Source organism: Myiozetetes cayanensis, unplaced genomic scaffold (assembly GCF_022539395.1).
Source record: "Myiozetetes cayanensis isolate MyiCay16 unplaced genomic scaffold, myiCay2020 scf2-11, whole genome shotgun sequence".
NCBI classification, from domain to species: Eukaryota; Metazoa; Chordata; class Aves; order Passeriformes; family Tyrannidae; genus Myiozetetes; species Myiozetetes cayanensis.
In genome coordinates, this window is record NW_026087411.1 from 102,721,363 (window position 1) to 102,748,023 (window position 26,661).

Sequence of the window (26,661 nt, forward strand, 5' to 3'; positions counted from 1 at the left end):
TGTCCAGATCCTTGTAACACCACATTTGTTTTACACCATTTTAAGTGATCCTAGAAAGAGATTGTGCCAGAGAGGGGGGAGACATACACCAAGCAAAACCCTCATGGTTAGCAAAACTACGAGAATGACAGCACATGACCAAGGGAGAACAGGGAGCAGGGTGTAACATTCCTGTGGCAGACACACTTGTTTAACGTTAAGCTCATGGTCCTGCCTCTAGTTGTTGCCCTTTGTCAGTGCTGCTAAGGGAACCAAACCACACCTCTAGAAAGTATTTCTATTTCAGGAAGAAGAGCAGAGCTCTCCCTAATCGTTGCAGCAACTGCCACAATCCCAGTAGCAAGAGATTCAATGTGCTACAAATTTGATGGAGGGGAAGGCAAGAAAAGAAGAATGAAGTGAAGCACATATAGGCAATACTTTTCCTCACATACTGAAGGAAAAAAATTTACAGGAAAGAAACAGTTCACTCAAGAAGTAAAATCCTGAATGTGTCTATTCACTTGAGAAGGAAACACCATCTCTCCACAGGACAAGTTTTTCATTAATTAAATTAATGACACTTTTCTTTAACTGAGACTGTTGCCATGGTGTGAGTCAAGAGGACATTAACTTGGACACTGCACCATGTGAATGTGGGGTGGTCAACCTTTCAGATCTCAGCTGTCTCACGTCTGATCTGTTTAAAGCAAAAGAGCAAGTGTACAGCCAAGATGGAAGACCAGGACATCTCAGAAATAAAACCTGTACTGTCACATCACTCAAGTGCACGGATACCTCAACATTCTTTGTCCTTCCACTGCTGCAGCTACATACATTGTTGGATGACAACACAGGTTTGTTCAGGGTCAGCTTTTACAACCATTTTTTTAGTGGATACAGGAAGAAGCAGCTCATCACCCACCAGTGAAACCATACCAAGTCAACATGTAAGAATACCTACTAGAATACATTTTATAACCTACAAGATACATCTGAATAGAACTGTACAAACTTATTACAAAAATGAAGTAGAGAGGAGCTGAGCAATAAATTCTCTATTATTAAACCTATAGGTCATACACATTCAGATATTAAAACAATATTCTGTTTCACATTTTTAATCATCTATCAGAAGTTTTTGTAACATACTTGAAGGTCTCAGGTATATTTATGTATGAAGATTTTAAACCTGTCCAAACTCTTAAAAAATGCTTCTCACCACAGTAGGTGATCACATGAGTGATGCAAACATGCAATTTCCTGCTCTACTAAAAAAATGTGTATCTGGATTATGTAGATCCAGGAATCCCTAGCCTCTCTTCCCATCTTCGTCACAAATTTCATCCATATTTCTCTTTTTTTCCAAAAACTGAAACTGAATGTTTTAAGATTTCATTCCAGATGAGTGACTTGTATAAAACAAATACTCCTGGATCACTGCACTGCTGCAGGAATCAAAAAATAAGGCAGAAGGCTGCTGTTCAGTAATATAATATAAAAGCAATTGGAAAAGTTATCCAGGCAGTTGTTTCTACAGATATGTTAAACGACTTGGAGCCCCTGGTGGTCTAGTGGTAAGGGCGCGGCACTGTCACCGCCAAGGTCCGGGTTTGATTCCCGGTCAGGGACACTCCCCAGGCCAGATGGAGCTCGTTAGCCCTTAAAGGCAACCCACCTACGTCCTAAGGACCTCGCTGCCACCGTCCAAGCTCGCTTGGCCCCGGCAGATGAACCTTAGGATTAAAGGGTGGGCTCAGTTCCGCGCACACTGTGTCTCACCTAAAAAATCCAGTGCGCAGGCTGGAAGGTGTAAAGACCTTCCCCGGATCTTCGCTCACGAAGACTGGCTATTATTATATTATTATTAAACAACTTGTGTTTGCAGAGTTAAACAAATTTTTCTAGTGCTCTGTTTTCATGAAATCATTAAATGGTCTGGGTTGGAAGAGACCTTAAAGATCATCTAGGACCTTAAAGATCACCCCTCCCATGGGCAGGGACACCTTCCACATGATCAGGCTGCTCAAAGTCCCTCCCAGTCTGGCCTTGAATAGTTCCAGGAATGTGGCAGCCACAGCTCTTTTGGGCAACCTGTGCCAGTGTCTCAGCATCTCCCAGTGAAGAATTTCTTCCCAATATTTAATCTAAACCTACACTCCTTCTGTTTAAAGCCATTCTCCCTTGTCCTGTCACTACATGCCCTTTCAAAAAGTCCCTCTCCAGCTCTCTTGTAGCCCCTTTAGGTACTGGAAGGTGCTATAATGTCTCTTCAGAGCCTTCTCCTCTCCAGGCGGAACAAATTCAACTCCCTTAGCCTTTTCCTGCAGGAGAGGTGATCATCTTTGTGGCCTCCTCTGGACCCCCTCCAACACATCCTTTTTTAGGTTATGGACCCCAGAGCTGGTTGCAGTACTACAGGTGGGGTCTCACCAGAGTAGAGGGGCAGAATCCCCTCCCTCGACCTGCTGGTCATGCTGCTTTGGATGCAGCCCAGGATACAGTTGGCTTTATGGGCTGTGAGCTCACATTGTAGGCTCATGTTGAATTTCTCCTCAGAGAAAAACTTTTTTGCTTTGATTTCCAACAGCTATTGCAACAAGAGTGAGGAATAATTTGTCCCTAGAGAAGATGCTTTCATAATTTATTTTCTACCTTGTATTCTCTTACTGACTCTCTCTTATTGAGTAAGACACGGATAAGTCAGGTTTACGTAGAAAAATCTCATCTCATCATTTCACCTGACAGCTGTTTTGGTGGAAAAAACCAAGTGATATATAAAAGGTTGAAGTGTGAACTGACAGAACACCTCTGAAAATAGACAATTACTACATGGTTTTGAGTGAAGTGCCTACTAAACTGATGTTATATGATTCATTTCCATTTGCAGTCAGCATTATTCTCAGTAAATAAGGTTACATTTTAGATAATTATCCTAACCTTTTGTCTATCTCCCTTTTCTCTTAAAAAAAAGTGCTTTCTTTTTGAATAAATTATGTTATTGTCTATTCTTTTAGAATGTCTTTAATCTTGACCTATATGGCAGTAGTTGTAGTCATATACACACTTTGGGATAAGCATACAGTCCTATTTGTAAAACTTCACTGTAATATGATACAGTTTTAATTTGTACAGTTATTTGACTGGATACATGCAAATATTTTCTGTCTTACTAATTTAAAGCTTGAAAACTATATACTCCACAGGCTACAAAAAACTTAATTTCCTCTTCCCTGACAGCTATTAAAATATGCAAAGTCAGATATCTTTTCATCCTAATCCAGGAGACTATTTCTGATTAGAAGCACAGACAAACAAACAAAAACAAACCAACAAACCAAAAAACCCCACCATCAAACCAGCCAAACCACTAAAAAACAGAGACAGAGAAGACCAATCTCTCATTCAATGGAAATTCAGCACTGCCTGAAAAGTTAATTATATTGCCAACTCGGATGAATACAATTTTGTTAAAATGTTTGTCTGGGGTTTTTGTTGTTGTTGTTGTTGTTATTCTAAGACAATTAACAAACTTCAATCAGATTCCTTGCAAAGTTCACGATTCTCACTGACTAAAGAAAGCAGTTATAGAAGCTTGGAAAACAAATATAAAGGAGAAGATAAAACCACTTGACTAGGGTAAGGCTCCTTCAAAAAGCTGCTGGTCACCTTTGTACTGTTTCCCAGAGAAGAACAAAATGCTTTGTGAGAAGGAAAGGATTAGTACTTAACCCAACTACTCCTTGCACGAAAAGCCACATATGTATCTCCAGAGGAGGCAAGCTAGACCTCAACCCTCTGCTGAAATGCAAGGTTGGTCTGAAGATCCTCTCTTCTATAAGAGTATTTCTAAACAGTTGACTAAATAACAACACATACGGTTTCCAGAAGTAGGATTTAACAGAACAGCTCATATAACCCATGAGAAACAGAAAAAAGCAACACTAAGATCTCTTTTCATAAGCTCACTTTATCTTGAAGAAATGAAGTGGGCTGGGAGGTGGTAGCAAACAACTATTTAACAACAGATCTTTTCTGACTCATTTGGTCTCAACTAAGAATGGCAGTACTTTATCATGTTTTGTTCTTAACAAAGAAAGATGAGGATTTGTGAAGCACTACTTTACCTACAGCAAACACACCTCAACCAAAGGAATCTAATTGAGGCAATCTGGCTGTCATGTTCTTAATCATGGATTAGTACTTTAGGGATCATACCAGAAGATGTTCAAAACCAACCACAATGACTGCTACTTCAGGAGAGCTTATTTGAGCTTTAAGCCTTTGGACATAGCAGTGTTTAGTCAGTTCTCTGTTTTTTAATAGCTTAGTAATTCACTCATTTAAAAGATGTGTGATTATGTGTTGAGACATCACTGAGCAATAAGCAAATCAATGAGGAAAACTCACAAAATGTGACATGCTACAGAGGAAACTAAAGTGCTAAAAAGTGTCTGGAAAGTGACTATAATAAAGAACAGTAAAGTTGATAGTAAAAAGTTCTGGAAAGTCAATGAAAATCAGAAAGGCAACTGGAGAACTGGTAGGATCACCTGGTGAAAAGGTGGGGAAGGAGCACTCATGGGTTAGTCCATAACAGTGTAAATCATGAGATCTTTTGTGTCAGCCCTCTCCATTGAAAGTGTGTGGGGGTAGAGAGCTCAGGAAAGCCAGATGACTTAGAAGAATCTGGAAAGTGTCAGCTATGCACTTGCACACCACCACAACCAGATGGCACTCATCCTTCAGTTCTCAAGGAAAACAAACGTGCCTGTTAAATGGCAGGTGAAGGTGCATCAACAAACATAAAAAAATCATGTGCCAGAGTGCAAGTCCCATCTGAAAAGAGGGGATGTAAAAGGAATCCTCATAGGGATGACAGACCAGCAAGTCAAATGTCCATCCTTGGCAAGATAGTAGACTATGTAAGAAACTTTAAGACCACTGAGCATTAAGAGATTGATGGGAAAGAGTCAGCATGGCCTCTGTAAAGGAAAATCCACTTTGTTCACTTGTTGGAGGGCTATGAGGGTATCAAAGAGCACATGGACAAAGGGAATCCTGCGACAAAATATACACAGATCTTTTAAAATACTTTCCCAAGCTTCCCTACCAAAGTCTAGTCAGAAAACTTAGGTTGCCAATGGATTGGAAGAATACTCCTCTCATTAACTGAAATCCAGTGAAAAGAGAAGTAAAAGCTTAGAGATCGTGTTTCAGATAAGAGAGAGTCAGCAGCAAGTCCTCGAGGGGCAGATTTTTATTCAGAATCCCTTACTGATGACCTGAAGAAGAGAGGATCAATAAATCATCAATAAATATTTATGTTTTCTAATGATACTAGGTTCTTTGAATTATTCAAATATCATGATGTCATGCTACATATCAAGACTACAGTGTTTGGCCTACCTTTTTTCTTTTTTTTTTTTTTTTTTTAATTTATTTATTTATTTATTTATTATTTTTTAAGTTAAAGACAACTTCTCCCAAAATCAGTTCTTTGTCTGCCAGTTAATGTTTCATTCATGGTGCCTTCTGCCACTGCCCTCCTTTTCTCTGGTTCTCTGTCACAGATTCCACACACATGAAAGAAGATCAATGGGAGAGAGAATAGTGCAGCACAGATTCAAGGAGTTACACACCAACCTCTCCCAATTTTGCTTTTGGAACTACCAGGTATGCACTGGACTTGGAATGCACTGGACTTGGAAACAGAAGCACACACCAAATGAAACAGATTCACCTTCCAACTATTAATGAGTAATAGTACCTGAACATGTATAATTATGCAAGTAGCGTGGTATATAAACCAATAAGAGGCATAAAGAGCATCATGAAAAGCAAGTGGAGAAACCTAAAGACCAGCAAATAAACTTTGGCCTTGATGCAAAACATACAACAGAAAATTCAAACAGTGAAGCAACAGGGAGAAATTACAGTACCAAAGGAAACTTGTTAGTTTTCAGCATCACTAACCAAACAGAAAGAGGGGTCAAAGAGGAGACAAGGGCTTGAATCAAGACTTAAAATGGTAGTAAAAATGAAGGTCAAGGTTTAAGTCCATCATAGGCCAACAATAAAGTGCACTACCATTTTATCATCTAAAACAGACTTAGTGCTACCCATTGCATTCATGGATGAAAAGCTGAATGTCCAGACAGAATGAAGCAAATCTACCTGACGCAGTTTTTCACTTTTGCATGTTGGTGTTAATAAACTCCAGTAAAACATCACATACACAAATCAAATTTGAGATTAAAAATGTATACATTATTTCTAGTAAGCTAAGTTCATAATTTAGGAATGTGACAGGATAATACCATTAAACCCAAACCAACATGCAACCATTTAATGAGCGTTCAATTTCCAATGAGAGATTACCTTATGTGTATAGACTTAACTTCTAGCTGTGCTACAGTGCCACGTAATCAGTTTAAAGCCATTAGACATTTTATGATTAATACATCTGTTCGCCCACCAGATCTGCCTCTCTCCCTCTTCCTGCATACAGCCTTCTATACACTACTAATTTCCATTTCAAATTAAGTCTCTATTTTCAACATCCTATGTTCAGAGTATTACCTAAAGCTGTAGCATATGGACCACAGCTGCAATCTTAGATCAACCAACAGAACCATCTTGGGAACCAGGTCAAGCCTGCAGAATGAAGTCCTGTTAAGACCAACTGATTCAGTCCCAAGTTCAAAGCACTCTTCTTTTGACCTAATTCTGCCTCTTCAAGAGGTTGACAGAGGCTTTCCAAAGCAGCAAGCAACAGAAAAGGGAAGCAGGTAAAGGGCACAGAGCTCAAGTTCACTGTATAAAGGCACCCTGTCACACAGTGGCTAAAAAGCCAGTTACATCAGGCTACTCAGTTCTGGGGAACTGAACTCCCAGCTTCTTCACCAACTCCAGGCTGCAAAAAAGCATCACTAAGGAGACTCTCTGAGCTTACCAATTCAACATACTGCCAGCTGCAATGCACAAAAGGACAGGAATCAAATTCACCTCCCTGAATGAACAGGAACATGTAAGGGAATAAAAAAAGTAAGAATTTTCTGCTAACAGCAACTTTCCACATATGCTACTAATTGCAAAATTCCCATCCCCCTCTGCAACTTAGCAGCATTTGTTAAAACTGTTGTTTGACGCTCCAAGAAAAGCTTGCCCCCCAGATGAGGTCAGTAAAATAATCCTCTCCAAAACTACAGAAAGACCTCAGCAACAGATTATTAGGATGAGGACAGGAACATATTAATTAACCTCAGGATAATTAAACTTTTTCACTTCTTTCTAGAGTAAACAATTTATTCTGGTCTATTATCAGATCACCAGGATAGGACAAATGAGGAGATAAGCTGTTAATAACATGAATTATCCAGCAAATTTCTTCCTCAGCTGTACAGCTTTTCATCAAGACTGAAAATTAGTGAGCAGAGTGGCAGTGGGGCAACAGCCTTGATGCTGTGCAAGCAAGGTTCAGCAACAGCCAAAACACAAGAGCGTTATCAACACTTCTAGCCACAAATGCAAAGAACAGTTGCAATGAAGAAAGTTCATTCCATCCCTGCCCAGCCCAGTACAGACCTAAACCAAAAATAAATACAGCTTCTCAAGGGGCAATGAGTCTTCTCACACAAATACATTCCTCAGACAGTCCATTTCTGGAAATTTTGTTCTTTTCTTCTTCTGGTATTCTTACAGACCTTTATCTGTGGCTTTATTTGGCTGGAGAACTGCTTTAAAATATTCCTCAGAATAAAAAAGTAATACAGTTTGGCTGTCCTAAACTATGGCTGTTACATTTCTATTATTGTAACAACTAAAATTCAAAATTGTCTTGGGGACAAAATTAAAGCAATACTTTACACCCAAATTCCTTTGTTTGTCCTTAAAGCAAAGTAGTAACTTCATCAGAAACTAAAATTATCAAGCTGATTTTCTTTTAGACATCAACACTACAAAAAAGATAATGAGAATTTCTGACAATTTATAATTCTGGTTTGATGGGCAAATATTAGCTGTCAGTATTTCATGTCACAATTATTCATGTCACATGTTGTTGCTGTCACAAACAACAACAAAAAATCAAGCCTCCATGCAACAGACCCAACAATTCCTTCAAAATATCTTTTCTGACTAACTCTCAAGTCTTAAAAGTCTGTCCTAGCCAACTGAACTCTCCCCCTACTCCCCCCTATCCTTAGAACAATATCCTCTGTCACTTCCATTCTGACATTTCTCCCATTATGTCAGAGCTACTCATTTACTGTTTCCAAATAGTGTCATTTTAAAATGAGAAACACAGCAAGTGAGGTCTTTTCTATGCTTCTATGCAGTTTCTTATAAATTCAGCTAGAGTTTCCTGACAGGGTATTTCACTAAATGGACTAGAGAAATCATTATCTACTGTGACTTAGGTGCTGTTAGACAGAAATATGTGCTCTATGATCTTGAGGACTCATCTTCTAAGCATCTGGCTGAAATGCCAGATTTACATCTTCACTATGTAAAGATTTAGAACAGAGGAAAACACCTTCACCCACAAGAGTGCACTCAGAGATCTTTTAAGAATAATGCATAACTTTGAATTAGGCACCTGTGCTTTGGCAAACAGCCAGAAGATAAAGGTGATGCAAGACACCAGCAACATGAGTTGGAAGACAATCTTCTATGGAATGAAATCTACAACTGAGTGTAACATCTTCATAAAAGTTTGAGATCTTTTTTTTTTTCATCCCACAGATTAGGAAACACAAAAATAAAAACCATAGCTAGGTCTATTCCCATGGATAGCAACTTGTATGGCATTGATGAAACCAACTTGCAAGTGGAGCCACTCTTTTATTACCAGCATCTAAGGTTTAAATTTAAACAAATGGCCATTTTGTAGTATAAACCAAGCATTTAAGTCTGGGGGATTTTTGTTCAGTTTTTTTTTCTGGGTTTTTTTTTTCTTAATTGACAAAAAAAAGTGTGTTTATGTTGATCAAAAACATCTGCTTCTACTTCTTGTTTTCTCCTTAAGTAGACTTCACATTCCTTCACTTGATACCCTTGGAATTAGTAACAATGAAGGTAATTTGCCTGTCTCGTTTTCTTCTTACTGGACATCCAATGCTGGTTTTGTGGGTTTTTTTTCTCTTTTTCTTCTTGTGCTGTTCCCTCAATCTTCTCATACAGTTGTTTTCAAAAACTGCTGTTTAAGAGCAGCTTAAACAGAGAACATACTGGTTTTAGCAAGCAACTTGGAATCAACTACTTATCACTATCAGTATTTTTACCAAAATGGAGCAAAAGATTAAGTCAAAGATCATATCAGTAAGAGATAAACTACATGGTGCCACTGATAGGACTTTGCTTATTAAATGGCAATGGGAGCACAAATAGTTCAATCCTCATGACTCACACTTTTCAAAGCCTTCATAGTTCTTCCTATAAAATAGGAATGTTTAAAAAAGCTAAATTAACAAAAAAAAAAATCTTTTTTTCAAAGCTGTCTTGCAGTAGACAGACCTATAAGCAAAAGAAAGTTTTTTAACAAACATGAATTCCTCACAACCAATATATTTTGCAAGCCCCACAATTTCCAGTTGTGGGCTACATTTTCTTTTAGCTTCTAAATAGAAGACAGTAAAATGCAAATCTCAGCAGGAACATGAAAGGCTTCCCAACTGCAGAATTGAGAGAATATCAAAACAGGCTTTCTGCTCTAAATCAGGAGTCATTCTGAACATGGAAAACAAAAATCTCCTCTCATGTGCCACAGTGATGATTCCTGGTCTTTCTTTTCAGAAAAGTTGTGACCAGAAATGTTCTTTTAGCTGTAATGCAAAGCTAGGTTGAAAACCAACCAGTTCAGAGAGCTTCTGTGCAGGAGGAAAGAACTGGTGTAACTTCAGAAAGGCTCTTCTGGAGTGGCAAAGAATAGTTTTTACACAGGTAAGACCTTCTTAGGAAGAATGGCAATTCATGCCATAAGTGAAATTCTGTATGTCACTTACTCAATTTAGTTTGGAATTTACCATGTAACTGCTTTAATCACAAGCAATGGATAAGGAACAAAGCTGTGCCATTTCAAAATAAGAAACTTGTCAAAGGAAATTAAAAAAAATCATCAATGAATGAGGATGAATTTTCAAAACACCGCATGTAAACTGAAATACAAACCAACACACCTTAGGGCGTGGAAACTTTTTGAATAGCACTGCTCTGGCTGAAATGGACTCTCCACTTTTACTAGGAAGTACTTTATCGCATTGTATACAGTATTGCAAGATGACAGCATAAACTACACTCATTATTGCTCAGTGTTTATAAGCTACTTTGAAGACTGATAGTGCTATTACCTAAAAATGACACTTGATATTGTGCTTCAAAAACTCTTCCACAAACTGTGAAGTACTTGTCTGTTTACAGCACTGTAGAAGAATAATTATGCGCAATGTAACAGGCTGCTCACAGCATAAGTCAGATCAGTTCCTTAACAGGCTTAACTCATGTACTGGCTTTTTAGAATAGCTTTTATGCTGCACATTAATGAATGTGGTTTTAAAATGAAAGAGTACTAACCCTGTAGAGAGGGTGGCATTTGTCCTTGAAACATGGTGCCAAACAAGCATAGATCTGCAGGCTATAGTAATAACTTGCCAGCTGGAGAGATAACGCAGAGTGTAATTGCTTTTCAAAGAATTTGTTGGCATCTACCACCTAGAAGAAAGAGAGCATTAATTTAGATGAAAGAATTAGCAAGCATACAACATTAGGCATACAAACTTTCTAAAAAGCTACTTGCTGTGATTTAGAAATAGTTCTGACTGTGTTTTTCTGGCACAGAGGTAAATCAGTAACCTCCACAAACAAAGATAATTCTACATTATGGTGTTTTTCTTTCCCCTTGCACAAACACTTAACCAAAATGATTTTATAACTACAGTTTTGCTGCTTCTTTACCACAAGGTTATTATCCATATTTCTGAGTTACATTATAATTGTCAGTCAGTTGGGTCCAACTTCTATTTTAAATAAGAAAATATGTCTTTTCACCAATGCCCTGCTCATTAGCCAGTCCACTGGTATGTGCTCAACTTCCTTTAAATGCACCAGCTAAATCTCTAAAATTGTGTATGCAAATTCTCAGATTTTAAAACCCAAAGGAAATGAAATTTTATTGTGGAATTTTGAAATGCTATGAATAATCTTTCACTATCAACATACCTGTGGCAGTGCAAGTAGATAGGCAAGAGACAAGGCTGCATCATTTGGTAAAGCATCACTTGCCAGTTGTAGCAGAACTGCAACACACAGGGAGCAGAAACAAAGCTTGGATTAGTGACCCATCTAGCCCTGACAGCTAGCAAATGAAATGTTTTCAGTGCAACTGTATTTTATTAGACAGTAGCTTGAAGCACTCTATACATACTCAATTAAACACTTATCAGTACAATCCAGAAACAGATAATATGGCATTAAACTGAAGAACAGTTTTACCTTAACTTCCAGGCAAAGTGTTTGATGCATTAACCAAACAAGAATGAGACTATGGAGTAATAGATGCTAAACAAAGCCACCTGGACTGATTTACAAATAAATCTTTCTCTTGTAGAATCAAGGCACTAATGTAATGTTGTAAGAGTTCCAAGATATCAATCTCAGGAACGGTACAAAATGTCTTTTCTTCAAGCCTCAGCTCTAATTCACCCATCACTGAACAGGACAAAGCATATTAAAAACTTCTGTCCCAATTAAAAATTAAAATAATTTTTTAAAGCTGCAATTGCCATAAGAAACACCAAAACCAAGTCCTGCCACATATTGCAAACACAAATATCAGCACTAACACAGTTGAAATCAATGCATCAAGAATAAGTACTCTGATTATAAAAACATATACTTCTGGTAAAACTGACACAGAAATTATCTGCTTTTCCTACATTTGAGAAACACACTGTATTTTACAAATTACACAAATTGGAGAACCAATATGTAGTCATAACGTGAGCACCCAAGGTTGTTTCATTAGTAACAGGATTTCTCCTTCATGCAGTTTTCTTCTGCGCTAAAATTAAACATCAATGTGGTTGCTATGAAAGTTCCTACAAACAATTACAGAACTAATGATTGTTGTAATACACTTAATACTGGGGGTACAGAATATAAATTATTATTTCCAGGGACAACTTCAAAAATCTTATGAAATTTGGACAAGAAATTGCATAGGAAAATATAAGTATACCAAAAAATACAATTATGTTTTACTTTTTTATAGAAGATATTATTACTAATATTATTAATATTATTCCAATAGGTAGAAGCTATCTTCCAACTTCTTTTATTTCAAGGAAGTCTCAAACACCTGTATTCCCACAACTGCTCTGCAGGGCATGTTGGCAAGGAACCTGATTACTCTGCACACGCCGTCCCCCAGTGAATTCTTGTTCCCAATAATGATTTATAAAAGGCTTGAATGACCAATTACAATTTTCAGATTATCATTAATTTGCCATCAGCCTGAAGTGCATTTACACGTTGGTCCTCAGCCATCTACAAGCCCTAAATTTCTATGTGACAAGTCATCACAGAGGCTGCCTACACAGCAGTAGGTCACAGTTACTGCAAACACAAGCCTGTCCAACAGCACCTACGCTCTGTGCTGCTAACAGCTTTTAGTGTGCCCAAACAGCTTCCTGCTGCTGACAGAATTTTTTCTGCTACACTCCAAATAACCTGTATCCTGTCCAACCACAGACAGGAAGACCCTAGAAATATCTAATATTAAAATCTTGAAAAATTATCTTGAAAAATTATCTTGCAAAATTGGTAGTTCCTCCTCTGAGCACAAAGAAAGTTACTTTATGTATTCTCACAAACACCTCTAGTTAAACACAAACAAAAAAAAGGGAGAAGGCAAAGAAGCATTTCAGCACTGCCCCCTTTACCCCTTCTCTGGAAAGTTAATGATTGCAAAGCCTTGCAAATACACAGTAAGCTCCCAACATTACAACACAGCACCAACACAGGGCCACAAAACAATATGATTTTACTCATACTCCTGCATGAAGCTCAACACTACGGTATCCCAGCTGACAGAATGCAGGTACAAAGAAAGACCTTCTTACATTGTCATACCTTCTGAGAAAAAACCAAACAAACATGTCCTGTACTAATTCAATTAATGTAAATTCTCTATGTGCTTGTGTGGTCACGGTTAAGTGTTCATGTATCCACATTTAGATGACCAGTTTACACACACACAAACACACATGTATACAGAAAGACTAATTGCATACAGCCAATATTCCCGAGTGAAGCCCTACAGGAATCCTCTGATGCCTAACAGAGCTGAGCTCAAATCACAGGCTCCAGACATGACCAGGATGCCACTCTGCCCTTTCATACCCATTCACAAATTTTACAGTAAGTTAGCAACCACTGCCAAATCCGAAATTTGCCAAAGGGATTAGACATTACAGGGTTGGCAAACCAGGGCAGGGCAGGCAGTGACAAGCAAAGTGGTAAAGTAAGAATAAAATGGTTTATTTGTGAAAATTGGAATTTATTTATACCTAGGAGGTTGCAACTTACTTCCCACATTCCGGTTGTTTTTCTGCAAAATAAATGTAAAAACGGCTTCAAGTCTTCAATAGCTCATTTAGCACATGAAAAAAATCTCACTAAACTTAGAAGTATATATGACAGTTAAACAGCCACATCCACAAGTAATTACGAAATCATGGAAAACATTAGGCTATTATTTGTTCTAAAACTCCTGAGGATTAATAGGTATGACCAACTCTCCTGAGTTTACTTTGAGTTTAGTACCTAATCTATCTACTTGTCAGCAGAATCAACTGAAATCTGCTATGTTCGTTGGTTACCAGTATAGTAGTAAACACTTCATATATTAGCATTCATAAAAACCATACAGTAAACCTGAAAACAAGAAAACTGCTGTGTAATAAATGGGATTCATATTTGTGTGATTTTTCAATTTTAAAATTTAGCAGTATTCTATTAATGTGCCCAGAAGTCCTACTGTATGACACCTTTTGATAGTAAGCAGTGTTCTTAAACATAAGTGTAACACAGCTTTCTCTAAATTAAGGGATTAGTAATTTGCTATTTGTAATGTTCTTGACCTGGGGTTGGAGCCACTGGTGGTCTAGTGGTTAAGGGCGCAGCGCTGTCACCGCCGAGGCCCGGGTTCAATTCCAGGTCAGGGACACTCCCCGGGCCAGATGGAGCTCGTTAGCCCTTAAAAAGGCAACCCATCTACGTCCTAAGGACCTCGCTGCCACCGTCCAAGCTCGCTTGGCCCCGGCAGATGAACCTTAGGATTAAAGGGTGGGCTCAGTTCCGCGCACACTGTGTCTCACCTAAAAAATCCAATGCGCAGGCTGGAAGGTGTAAAGACCTTCCCCGGATCTTCGCTCGCGAAGACTGGCCATTATTATTATTATTATTATTATTATTATTATTATTAATGTGCACATTTTCACGTTCCACAATCCTACAAGTGTTAACTCATCATTAGGACTTTCATGAGAATTGATAAAGCTTTAAGAATGGGGAAGAGGTTAAGACTCATTGCCACTAATCCAGGTCAAGAACATTACAAATAGGAAATTACTAATCCCTTAATTTAGAGAAAGCTATGTTACACTTATGTTTAAGAACACTGCTTACTGACTATCAAAAGGTGTCATACAGTAGGACTTCTGGGTACAGAATAAACACAACTTTCCTGACAAAAATACAGAACTCTGTTCCATAGCACAGACAGAGGGATTTCTAAATGAAATTAAGATTGATTATAAGAAGTGGTGGAAGAGGACAGAAGTATTAAAATGGTAAAAACAACAGGCTGCACACTTAAGAGGAAGAACATAGAAACTCAAAAACTGAAGTTAGAATCTAAAATTTCTTTTCTTCTTCAGGAGAAAGTCCCCAACACTGAAGTTTCCATCTCAAAGGCAGGCACTGAATTGTAAACAACCAGTTCCAATTACTCAAGTTGGAGCAGGAAGTATTATCAAAAATCTACCAGTTAAATAATTTTCCCTAAGAAAGCAATGAATACTTTTTAATCCTTGCCTCCCCCTTCTTTAAGACACAGGAATCAAAGCTAAAAGCCTATCAGCATGCAACAAATGAGATCATAAGTACTGATTTAAAAGGATTTTTGCATTAAGAGAGCATGAAAGGAACAAAATATGCATACATCCCCATCATACAAAGCTGTTGCTAACCTTTTCCAATTCACAATGTTGTTTTATTAGAACTCTACAGGTTATCAGAAGGAATATCATATCTCAAACTACTGAATCCCATTTCACAAATTTCACAGAATACTCAGAGTTGAAAGGGATCCACAATGACCATCAAGTCCAACTCTTAAGTCAATGGCCCATACAAGGATCAAATCCAGAACCTTGGTGTTATCAGCACCATGCTCTAACCAAGTGAGCTAATCTCATGGTCCTACAGTTGCAAGACAAATACCCTGTTTTTTACTAAACAGCTGAAATAAAAGAGTGTGGTTTCTGAAGAAAATCTCACTTAAACCTTTTCTCATCTAGCAAGTGCTTTAATACAATCATTTTTCATGGTAGCATTTACCACAGAGTCAAATATAATACCAATATCTTCCTTCAAAGACACTAACAGCATCTAAATATTTAAACAGTTCATTTCTTAAACCAGCAGGAGACATCCAAAGGGAAGACAAACAGCCACAGGTGGGTTTGTGTGTTTTGGTTTTTTTTTTCACGGAAGTGAAACTGTTTCAGTTAACAACTTACTAACTATTACCTGCAAAATCCAGACATTTCAGAAGAGGATAAAAAGTTCTCATGATTCCAGAAGCTGCAGTTAAGCATTAATTAGCAAATAAAATACTATAATGAGCCTGCAACACTGAAAGTTGTGTACACAATCACACAGAATCTGACCAACTGAACAGACAGGCATACATACAAGTAACTAACCCTGGGTTGCAGATTTCCATTTAAATATATAAATACCTGTACACAATAATATTCAGAAACCTTCAATGATCCCTCCCACAATGTTCATATCTTTGCCAGCCCTCAAATAATGCTCTCTGCTTATTTAAAGAGAAATTTCAGATTTCTAATCTTTACTGAGCAACTCCTCTTAAAAATACCCATTCTCTTGAAAGCTCTGAAGCTACTTCTAACAAGATTTCGTACCAATGAGAGATGCTGAACCACGTGACAATTTATACAAAATACCCAGACAATACTTCAGATCGTTGTGAGAAATTCTCCGTACTTAAACCCATCCACAGATACTTCTATATTTATAATATAATAATTTAATTTATAAATACAGGAGTGAACATACATAGACCCATACCTTCTGTAGTTGGAAGCAGGTCTTCTCCTTCGCTCTTTGTTTCTGTCAGTTTCTCTGTTCTCAGCAACACTTCAGCAAAGCTTTCCCTAGAATTGTTCTGGTATGTGCCATAGCTGATTTCAGACTAGAAGTAAAAGAAGGTAACTGGCACATGTGTGGTACATCCTGCATTTATATTTAGATCACTTGCATCAGACGCAATTCCCTACCTCAGTTCCTGTATGTGCTTTCCTTAGTTTAATTCTGGATTTTTTTTCCCCCCAGTTTTGTACAAAATTTCAAGTCACACAAATAATCAAAAATCCGTATTTTTAACTCACAAGATCTCAACAAAAAATTAACTCTTCAGAGTTCTGTAATTACAACTTACTTCTGCAACATATGGATCAGGAATTAGAGACTCATAAAATGGATGACAGCCTTGTTTTTCCACCACAGCATTTTCTCCAGACCCACTTTTCAATATGTCTCCAAATTCTTGACCCTGGGAAAAGTAAGTATAGTTGATTCTAACTGTAAAAAATCCCCTAAAAAATTCTGTAACCACTGTTAGAAGGGAAACAACTGTAAATGAAAGTATCACTGAATTCAGCAGGGAGCAAGACAGGAGTCATCTTGCATAAACCAATGCTGAATGAGGTTCAGTATCCTTAAAAAAGGAAAAAGACCATGCTCAATAGCACCAGAAAAACCAGTATCACAAACATTACAGAAAACTCACTGAAACAGAGAAGACAGAAAAGAAAAACTGAAAAGGAACAGCTTTGAATATAAGATTACAGCATTTAAAGAGCGGATTTCACTGTGCTACATTTGTACCCCAAAAGTTCTGAAGTTCTGCCAAATTTTTTTCATCTATGACTTCTTACGCTACGCTAAGAAAACAGGAGAAAACCTATTAGAACAAATGGAAAGAAAACAGCTTTAGACACCTTTTTTCATTGGGATTTGCTTGCAACCAATCTTTTGACATCTCTATTTCATTTACTGATTGAGGTCTTCAGTTATCAGACATCTATAAAGCAGCCTAGTTTTTATACTAATATATGGGCAAACGTGTACACATCTGGAGCACACCAGCAATCCCTTACATGCAATGGTCGCAGGTAAGTTAATGATCTCTTCCACCACTGCCCATCACTGACAGCATGCAGCACGGCTTTGGTAGTCAGAGTTGTGTTAGACAACACCTCCATGGTTTTTGATGTCGTCCAGTACAACAAATCAGCAGACTGGCTAGAGGAGACGTGGGTTTCATCCTGTGAGCACACCCAACACACAATGGAAAGTGTTAGACTCCTGCTACAATTAGGTTAATGACCTAAAGCAAAATAAATGCACTAGAGACCAGGCACACAGTGTCAATAACATATTTTAATGATGATTAATTTAAGCAGCATCTATCAAAAATAAACAGAAGGCAAGCCAAAACTGATTTAGGAGTTTCTCTCTGAAGTAAGTAGTGTGATCAGCAGAACACTCTGGCCTTTATTCAGTTGTAACCTCTTGTTTTCACAGACAGCAGCTGTTTTTAGTTCCAAAGTTTATAATGGAAATGTTCTGCATAACTGCTGAACGCTTCCATTAAAATAATCATCTCTCTACAAATGTGGACATCAAGTATACTAAAATTAATATTCAATCATTCAAGAAAGCTGATACTAAAGACAATCTTGTATTTGTACAGAGCTATCATTAATTAAGTTGACTTCTCAGTAGGGGAAATGGTAGAGATGTAAATATTCATCTCTAGACCAAGCGAAAAAGTATCATCAAAATCTGAAATTCTGCAACTGGCACACAAAGTACTGAATATAGACAACATAAAAGACTGCAACTGTTTCTGCAATACATACACGAATACCTTCACTTACTCTCAGTAAATTCACACTAAAGTCCATTTCTCAGACTAGGTGTTCAACAAATGGGGCTTTCTATATGAGCTCTTCCTCACGTAAAGCATTTAAATAATATCCAGAACATCCACGCTGGCTGATCTGTGCTATTCCAGTTCTCAAAGGTTTGTGTTAATTGCAGGCTTTACAACACTTGCACATTAGACATAATGCATATTAGCATACTAATGTAAACACACACACTGTCTTCAGCAACAGAAAACATAAATATTTTCCTCCATACAGCAAACTTTAACAGTTACATATCCAACATGTGTCCCCAGTAACTCTACTGTTCATTTCCCCATACGACAAAGTATATTAAAAGAGCAAAATTCTAACTGTATGGGAGGTATTAGTTTACAACTTACTAACTCAAGACAAAATTTCAGACATCAGAGTCAAAGGATGCTAAGTTATACTCAAGAAAAATACATCTTACTATATAACCTCAGTGACAAAACATATTAGCTTTAATAACACAGAATGTTGTATATTTTTTATTTGGTTTTAGTTGTACAGTTTTTATTGCCTTTCACTGTGGTGTGCAGTAAATCACTCCCTTAAGCTGGCTGCTGAAGTAGCAAGTCCATCTTAAACCCTTATTCCCTTCCCTTCAGCACTTTTTTCCAACCTTTTCTGAAATGCTATTGTGCATTTCCCAGATGCATCACTGAAAAACTGACTAGCTAAACTGGAAATTTCAGCTCGCTTCACCAAATTAAGAAAGTACATGCCAAATACAACATATCAGAATTCTTAATGCTCTGAAAAATGAAAATGAACAGAAAATCTGGTGGCTTAGGGGCTGCAGGGAGAATTTCTCGTTCATGTTTTTTAAATAAACTACTCCAAGTACTTAGGAAAAAGGGGAAAAAGGGGGTTTGTAATTTATTTTAAATGTTACATACAGAATGCTAATTTCTCTGCCTCCATTTTCAAGTAGATGCTGCAGGACACCTAACTGATTCTTCATGTAGGAAAAATGAACCAAACCAAAACAGAAAAAAGAAATCCCACCCAAGTTCTCAACTGCATTTTAGCAAAGCACTTTTTTTTTTTTTTAATAAACCTCCTTCATTAGCATGAAAACTAATGACTTGTATGCAGGTGTGAATGTTCTATAGCTCTACTGCTATCAGATATACTCTACTGACTTTTTTCTAAAAAGATTTTCAACTCCCACAAGTAACTACAGTCTTTTGTGCACAAACAGGAATTCCATTTTCTGAAAAGTCATTCCTCTGTGTACCTGGAAATTTCTGTTATGCTGAATCAATCTCTCATAAAAGAATTTATTTCTTCAATAGTGTTAGAGATATCATTTTAAGAAAACAACTTTAATTGTATCTTCAGGAAGAAATTCTATTTTGGGAGTTTTAAGGGGTGTTTAGGGGAAATTATTTTCTTCTATTATTTCTTCCTGACATTGTTTATAAAGTAAGCCCTTATTAAAAACAAAATAATAATAGAAACAACAACTTATTAACCAGCAGCTTAAAATTTTATATTGATTTAAATTGGTGTAAAAAAAGATAACCAACAAATTCTGAATTATCAAGATACTCTACATTAACAGTTAAACCATTTATATACCATTTATATATATATATATTCACATATAGATACCAAATATTTATATACATACACCCATGTTCACACATACACATATATAATTCCAAACAGTCTAATGCAAGGACAAATAAAGCCAACTATTTTTTAGGTAAGCCACAGAAGAGACAGCAATAAACTAGAACACCTGTAACACTTTTTTTGTCTTTAATGACAATTAGTCAAGGTGCAAGGATTAAAACAGGTAAAAACCATACACTGCATATACTTTGTGTGTTAAGAGTCATACATCAAGACGATGTAGGAAATGAGACGAGATGAACAGTCTGTTCCTAAAACAGAAAATCATGCATTAGCCTTCCTTTTTCCCTTTTTGCTATTTCCACTGGAAAACAGGAATTTAAAACAGTCTCTTCTACGTAAGTATTCACATATATTCTACAATTACATTTTGTGCCTGGGGTAGGGGTGTTATTTTTGGGATTGTTAATCCTTTTTTTTTTTTTTTTGGCAATGTCTGTTACAGCTAATGAACCAGTCCCATAACAATAAACCAGACCCTAAATGAGAGACTATGGAAAAGATTCAGCTCAGGTTGATAACACTAACATTCATTAGTCACTGGATGTCTAGGCTCTTATTAGGGCCATAACATCACTGGAACCCAAAACATAACCCAGCCTAAAGCTTAAAATGCATCTGATGTAGCTGCCGAAACACAGGCTTTGATGACTGTCTGAATACACAGCAATAACTAAGACATCTGCTCAACAGCTGTAGATCTGATGGAGGACTAGACATTTTGGGTCAGTAGCTAAAGGACACAAGGATAAATAACCATGATTCTCTAATCATTTCAGTAGTGATAAAAATGTGTGACCTACCAATATAATGTACACAAACGTTTTTAAAAAATCTTGTCTTTTCCCAGATCTAGTGCTTAGGAAAAATGCAAAACCAAATATGCTAATGATCCGTTAATCAGAACTTTTCTTTTTCTTTAAGCAACTTTTAAGAAAATAATTTCTATAATTTGAACATACTCTCCTCTAGAAACTATGTCTGCTCTTGTATCAAGAGTTCATTTCCAAGGAAACTTGAAACTGTAAATTTCACTTCTGTTGATGTGCCACTTTACAGCAGTTATGCTTTCATATTCAGATATGTAAAAGATAATGATTTATAATAGATGTAAGGTATATTTTAAGTATTATGCAGATTTAACATAAAGTCAGAGCTCATTTACAAGGTAATTGATGGTTACTGTTTCTAATGTTTATAAACAATCAGGCATCTCGTGACTAAGCATTGTATTTTAATGTAATAATATTAGCAATAATATTCTGAAAGGCTTTTCATGAATCAAGAGTTTAATTGTCTCACTGAGATATTTTGCTCGAGAAGCACAAGATTAATTGTTTAGGCATTGTAGCATACAGAGTAAAAAGGGTGAGGATTGGTGAAATAACATTTTGCTTAAAAATAAACTGGTATATTGGAATCACTGTAGCTTCCGAAGGATAATTTTTCCAGTGGATCCCATGAGTTCAGTCAACAGTGACAAGCTGACACAAAGCTTGTGCAAATGCACTGGCTCCTAAAGAATGGTTAGGTCCATCTTTATCACAGCATTCAGGAAATTCCTTCAGAGTAGGACCACCAAAACTACAACTAGTTCATGACATAAAGAAAGAAACAGTAGTGGAGACTAATGATTCAGTACTAGACAAAAGGTAAGAAGAGGTAGAGAGAGGTCACTAAAGCTTTGAAAACTGAAGTACTTACATAGAGGTATTTTGAATGCAACAGAGAAAGGGACGCCCAAACACATGTAAGCTAGAAAAAACTTGACTCAAGTCAAGATAAGGAAATTTATATTTAGAGCACCAACTTGAAAAGGTAATAAGTGAGAAAGAATAAAATTTGTCAACTCCTTGAGAAAAGGATGCTATAAGTTAATCAGAACATAACTGTAAATGAAAGTAGTAAAAGGAAAAGGGGAAAAATACTACAGTTTGTGGGTTATTTCACTGAAGAAACTAAAATTCTGTGCAAGAAAATGAAGGTGAAGCATGAGGAATTAGCTGAAGTGTAACTATGGGGATTGCAGTTATGGGATTTAATTAAGTCAGAGAAACTGAGTTATTGAATATACAGCTTTTCAAACATTTCAGATGTCTGTAACAAACGAAGAGTTATACAATGAGTAAATTCTTGGCTATGTTTCCTACTGTGTCATTGCAAGAAATGAAAAAAGCTATAAATCCCTATTAAGTCAACTGGGAGAGAACCGAAAGACAGAATTAGCAAATATACAGAACTCATTTCATAGTGTACCAGTCTGAAACACAACACGTCAAGAAGTTGTATTAAACAGAAAGAAAAAAAGCCTCAGTGCAGCAACACACAAACTTGCCAGGTCAATTGTCTACCTACTTGCCATTCTAAAGAGTCAATCAATCACAAGTAAGGGGAGCAAAATGAAAGCTATATTGGAGAAATTTCTGAATATGAATTCCCTAGCATAATGAAAATTGCTCCAGATACCCAAATTGAAATGATAATGAAGTTATTTAGTGACTTAACTCCGATAGACCCCTGAATAAGTTTCTGAATCATTTATACGCATGTCTAATTGTTGCACCACAACATCTTACTACAGCCCGTGGAAGGCAATGCATGACAGATTTTCAGATACTAAAACATCGTAAACATACTCATCCATGCCCGTATCAACTGTATGAACATCGACTTAAACTTCTACTCAGAGAGACACATCTACAGATTTCTAGATAATACAAAGCCTTTGTGCCAGAGAAGCAGACCTGTTTTTCATATTGGTAATTCCAGCAGACACATAAAGTGTTTGGCCCTCCTCCTCTGAATACTGTTCACAGTGCTGTTTTACCTGTCTGCCATTTATTTTATATATATGTAAATGTACATATATGTTTACATATGCATATGTGTATTTAAGTATGTACACACACATGTATATCTATATCTATATAGAGAAATATATAGATATATAGAAAAGCCACACAAAAGGAAGCTGCAACTCAGAATACTTTTCTCAAAAAGCCACACTATGCAAGATGAACCTTCTTTCCTTCTCTCCTTCCCTCTTTCTCCAACCCTCTTTTCCTCTCTCATTTCCTGTATTTCTTTAAGATTTTGCTCCCCTCCCTGATTCCCAGATCCGCTAATCATCTACTGAAAAATGTAATTAAAGAGAAAATAGATAAAAGAACAAATTAAATATAGAATTTTCCACTTCACAGAGTGTGAAAATCACATTCCTTTTTTCAAAAATAGGTAATTATATCTTCCTTAAAGAGAGAAAAATATTTGCAATTTTACATGTACAAACTTAAAATAATAGACATAAAAAGTAGAAAAAATACTAGAACACTTCTTTCCCGTTGTCCTGCCTGTATTTCCTATAACACATTCAATGTTCCATCTGATCTTACACATAAAAATAATTTCACATGCAATATATGAACATTATAAAACAGCAAAGAAGACATAAACTTCACGATGCACAGAACAAAGGGGAAAACTAAATTTAACTTAAAACATTTTTTTACATAAATATGTAGTTCAGGTTTATTTTCAAGTATTTTGCTTAGCAGATTAAAAAAAGATTAAAAGAAAAATCAAACCAACATAAATGTATATCATTATGTAAGTTTTCTTGCACTTTCCTCTTCTCCTGCTTCTGGGTTTATAATTTTTTTCTATGGTTCTAAGACTGTGTAGGAAGAAGCAACTGAAAATCCAAACAGACTAAGTATAAATTCATAAGCAAAATATTGAATTTTAAACAATCAAAGAAGAGCACACAGTACATGTCTAATGTTGTCCATTTTATCTAGTAAATGTGGTTAAAAACTCAAATTCAGCTCTTTAGCATAATGCAGAACAAAATCATTATTTTTAAAATTCTCCTTAAAACTTACCTCTGTATCTTTACTCATCAACAGAGAAGGTCCCGAAATACTTGCATTCTCACCTCCTTCAGAAGGAAGAAACTGGTAATTCACAGCTTGATAAAGAATCTATAAACATGAAATAAACATAATCTTTCATCAGTCAAATAAGCAAATGTAAGAGTTATGACTGATATCAAAGGAAACACAAGAAGTTCTGATGTAAAAGCTTCCATGATAGAAAAATAAGGATGTAGGAGAAGACACAAAGAACGCACAGTATCTCTGACATCCTCTCACTGTTGCAGTCCCTAGAGTAAACAACCTTCCCTTCACCATGATTTTTGTGCAGTATTTTTCACACAATCTAAGAATTTTTTTTTTTATTATTATTATTATATGCACTCTGTTGTACTCCATAGGCTAAAGAACTGACAGAAAACTTTCATTATCTGAACTGTTACTGATGTTTTGGGCAACTCTACAAAGGCAAGCGTTACACAGGACAGCAGCTTTGTGAGCAGAATCTCTGCAGCCCATAGAACTGGTGAAGGTCAAAAGACACTTAGAGTTGTTTAATATCTCCGGTCAGTGTGACCTTATGATAAAGATCTTTTGCATCTACCCATCTATCTCCATGCAAAGACAGAGTGCTTGGACGAACATACAGGACGTCAGTGAACAGAACTGAAAAGGTCACGCTTAGTTTCTGGAGGAAATAATTGTAGAAGAAACTGATTGAATGTACTTTGACAGAAATTATTACTTGGTTTTGGCTTCCTGGGGCAAATACCAAATTAATCATCACTGCAACATTTCCTAGAAAAGATCTGCACTAACAAAGAAACCTGAGCAACAAATTAGGTCTCCAGTTTTGTGACTGGAGGACAGAGAATCTTCTCCTTTGGAGCAGTGGGATGCAAGAAGGTGGGAACCAGTGGCTGAGCAGCTGCACTGCACTACAATAAAGAGGACATGAAGCCTTCCAAAGGAATCAGACAGGAATACAGCAGGTGTGAACGGAACGAAGTTTTAACAAATTTTTGTTTATACAGTGTCATAACTTTGTCTGACTTCAAATTCTAATTCTAGGTAAAGGCACATAATGGAGGGGAAAGGTTTTTATTTCAAAATTGTACAGGTCTCAATACATGTTTAAGCTCATAATTTTACCTACCTCTCTCAAATTTCACTGATTTCATAATAAAAAAAAGTAAATAGTTTGCAGGAAATAAACTGTATTTGAAATTCTTTGCAGCATTTTATTCTAATGTTACCCTGTTACTGAAGTAGCATAGACTGCCTTCACATGTTGCCTGCATTTCTCATACACATTGCTATTCAAGTGGTTTTGTAAACAAAACATTACACACTTGCAGCTACTTTAATTAGACTTCAGATGTGCTGAAGCTATGGCTCCTTTCTCCCCCATTCCTCCCTTGTGTTCAGAGACCTCTAAGATGTTTCCATTACACAGTTATGAGTCTAAGAACTCTTAGGCAAGACAACTAGAATTCTCAAACAAGTCACAGTATGTAGGCCAAGACACAGTTACAGTGAAATGAAATTTAACATTCTGACAATCTAAATTACTCCACTACAGTAATAGCGTGATCAGCTCAACACCTAAGACATGATTCTTTTAAGTCAGTCATTGAAGAGTTCAGAGATAAAGCCTCTTGTACTTGATAAAATCATTACATCGTTGAAATCACTAAGAAAATAATTTCATTGTATATTGGGTAAAGATCATGAAAATCATAAACTAAACATTTAATAGACATTTATGTGAGCATTTAATGAAGTTGCATTACTAGGTGTAAACACCTAGAAGACATTTCAAAATTTCATTAACTGCATTTGTTTAAATCAGGCTATCAATGAAGAAATTAAAAGTACTAAATACAGAAAATACAACAGCATTTCTACTTGAGAAACCAACTCCATTTCTACTTGAGAAACCAACTCATCATACAAAACTGCTTAGAAAGAGACCTCATTTGCTGACATAGAACAATAAAAGCAGAAAAATGGAGTAGAACAAATGGAGGGTAAAACTTAAGGAAAAAAACTTGAAAATGAGCACAAGTCACCTTTACTTTGGTAAGCACTGAACTTTCATGGAAGAAGCTTCAGAAACAAGTACCTGGGTTTGCAATGAACTGCTCACACCCAGCAGTGTCTCTATGGCGCTGGGGGGACAGTGTGTCAGAGCAAAGGCCATGAGTTCCTGACGCATTCCCAAATCCTGGTAGCCTTCTGACTGCCCAAGCTGACTGCATACTTCCCAGCTTTTGGAATAACCTACAAGGAAACACGAAACATACTACCTATCACAAATGATAGGAGGATGCTGCATAATTCTTATTGGATGAGATAAAGGAGGACATGTGACAATCTTGTCAACACTTAACATCCCCTGAAAAAGGAACCAACCATAAAGGCTTCATAAAACAGAGGTGTAATTCAAATTTAGATTGACCAAATGCATAAAAGACTAATGTTTATCATATTGTAGATATCCATATAATAGGCATCTGTAAGCCTACATTCTCTACTTCACATATTACAATAAGAAAACCATCGTTTACTTCAGAGCATGATACTAAGTATACTATTGGAGTGGCTGTAAAAACGAAGTGTATCACTTGATATATTAAAAGAATCTCAGTTCCTCTTGGATTTTCCCCCTCATTCTCAAGGCAGAAAAAAGAGCCAAAGAAACAAATCCCATCTTCTTGAGTACCTTGACATATGTATTTCATTCACATCCACTCATACCCTCACATACACAAATTAAAGGTAGACTTCTAAAACACTTGCACTTTCCTGATAGCTGGAGTCACATGTTTTTACCTGTTTGAGAGGGGTATAGTGTAGAAAGAACTAGAAATCATGGTTCCCAG

General features: G+C 36.7%; 1 protein-coding gene across 1 annotated transcript in view; it reads right to left on the minus strand.

Moving 5' to 3' along the window:
• Window positions 1–26,661, minus strand: part of NBAS (NBAS subunit of NRZ tethering complex) — a 161,043-nt gene that overhangs the window by 70,444 nt on the left and 63,938 nt on the right. The window contains exons 34-40 of the mRNA XM_050316580.1: window positions 25,902–26,059; window positions 23,786–23,884; window positions 17,448–17,615; window positions 16,727–16,840; window positions 16,357–16,480; window positions 11,197–11,273; window positions 10,552–10,689 (exon numbers count right to left, since the gene is read on the minus strand). Coding sequence (XP_050172537.1) covers window positions 10,552–10,689; window positions 11,197–11,273; window positions 16,357–16,480; window positions 16,727–16,840; window positions 17,448–17,615; window positions 23,786–23,884; window positions 25,902–26,059 — 878 coding nt within the window. The remainder of the gene's footprint in view (window positions 1–10,551; window positions 10,690–11,196; window positions 11,274–16,356; window positions 16,481–16,726; window positions 16,841–17,447; window positions 17,616–23,785; window positions 23,885–25,901; window positions 26,060–26,661) is intronic.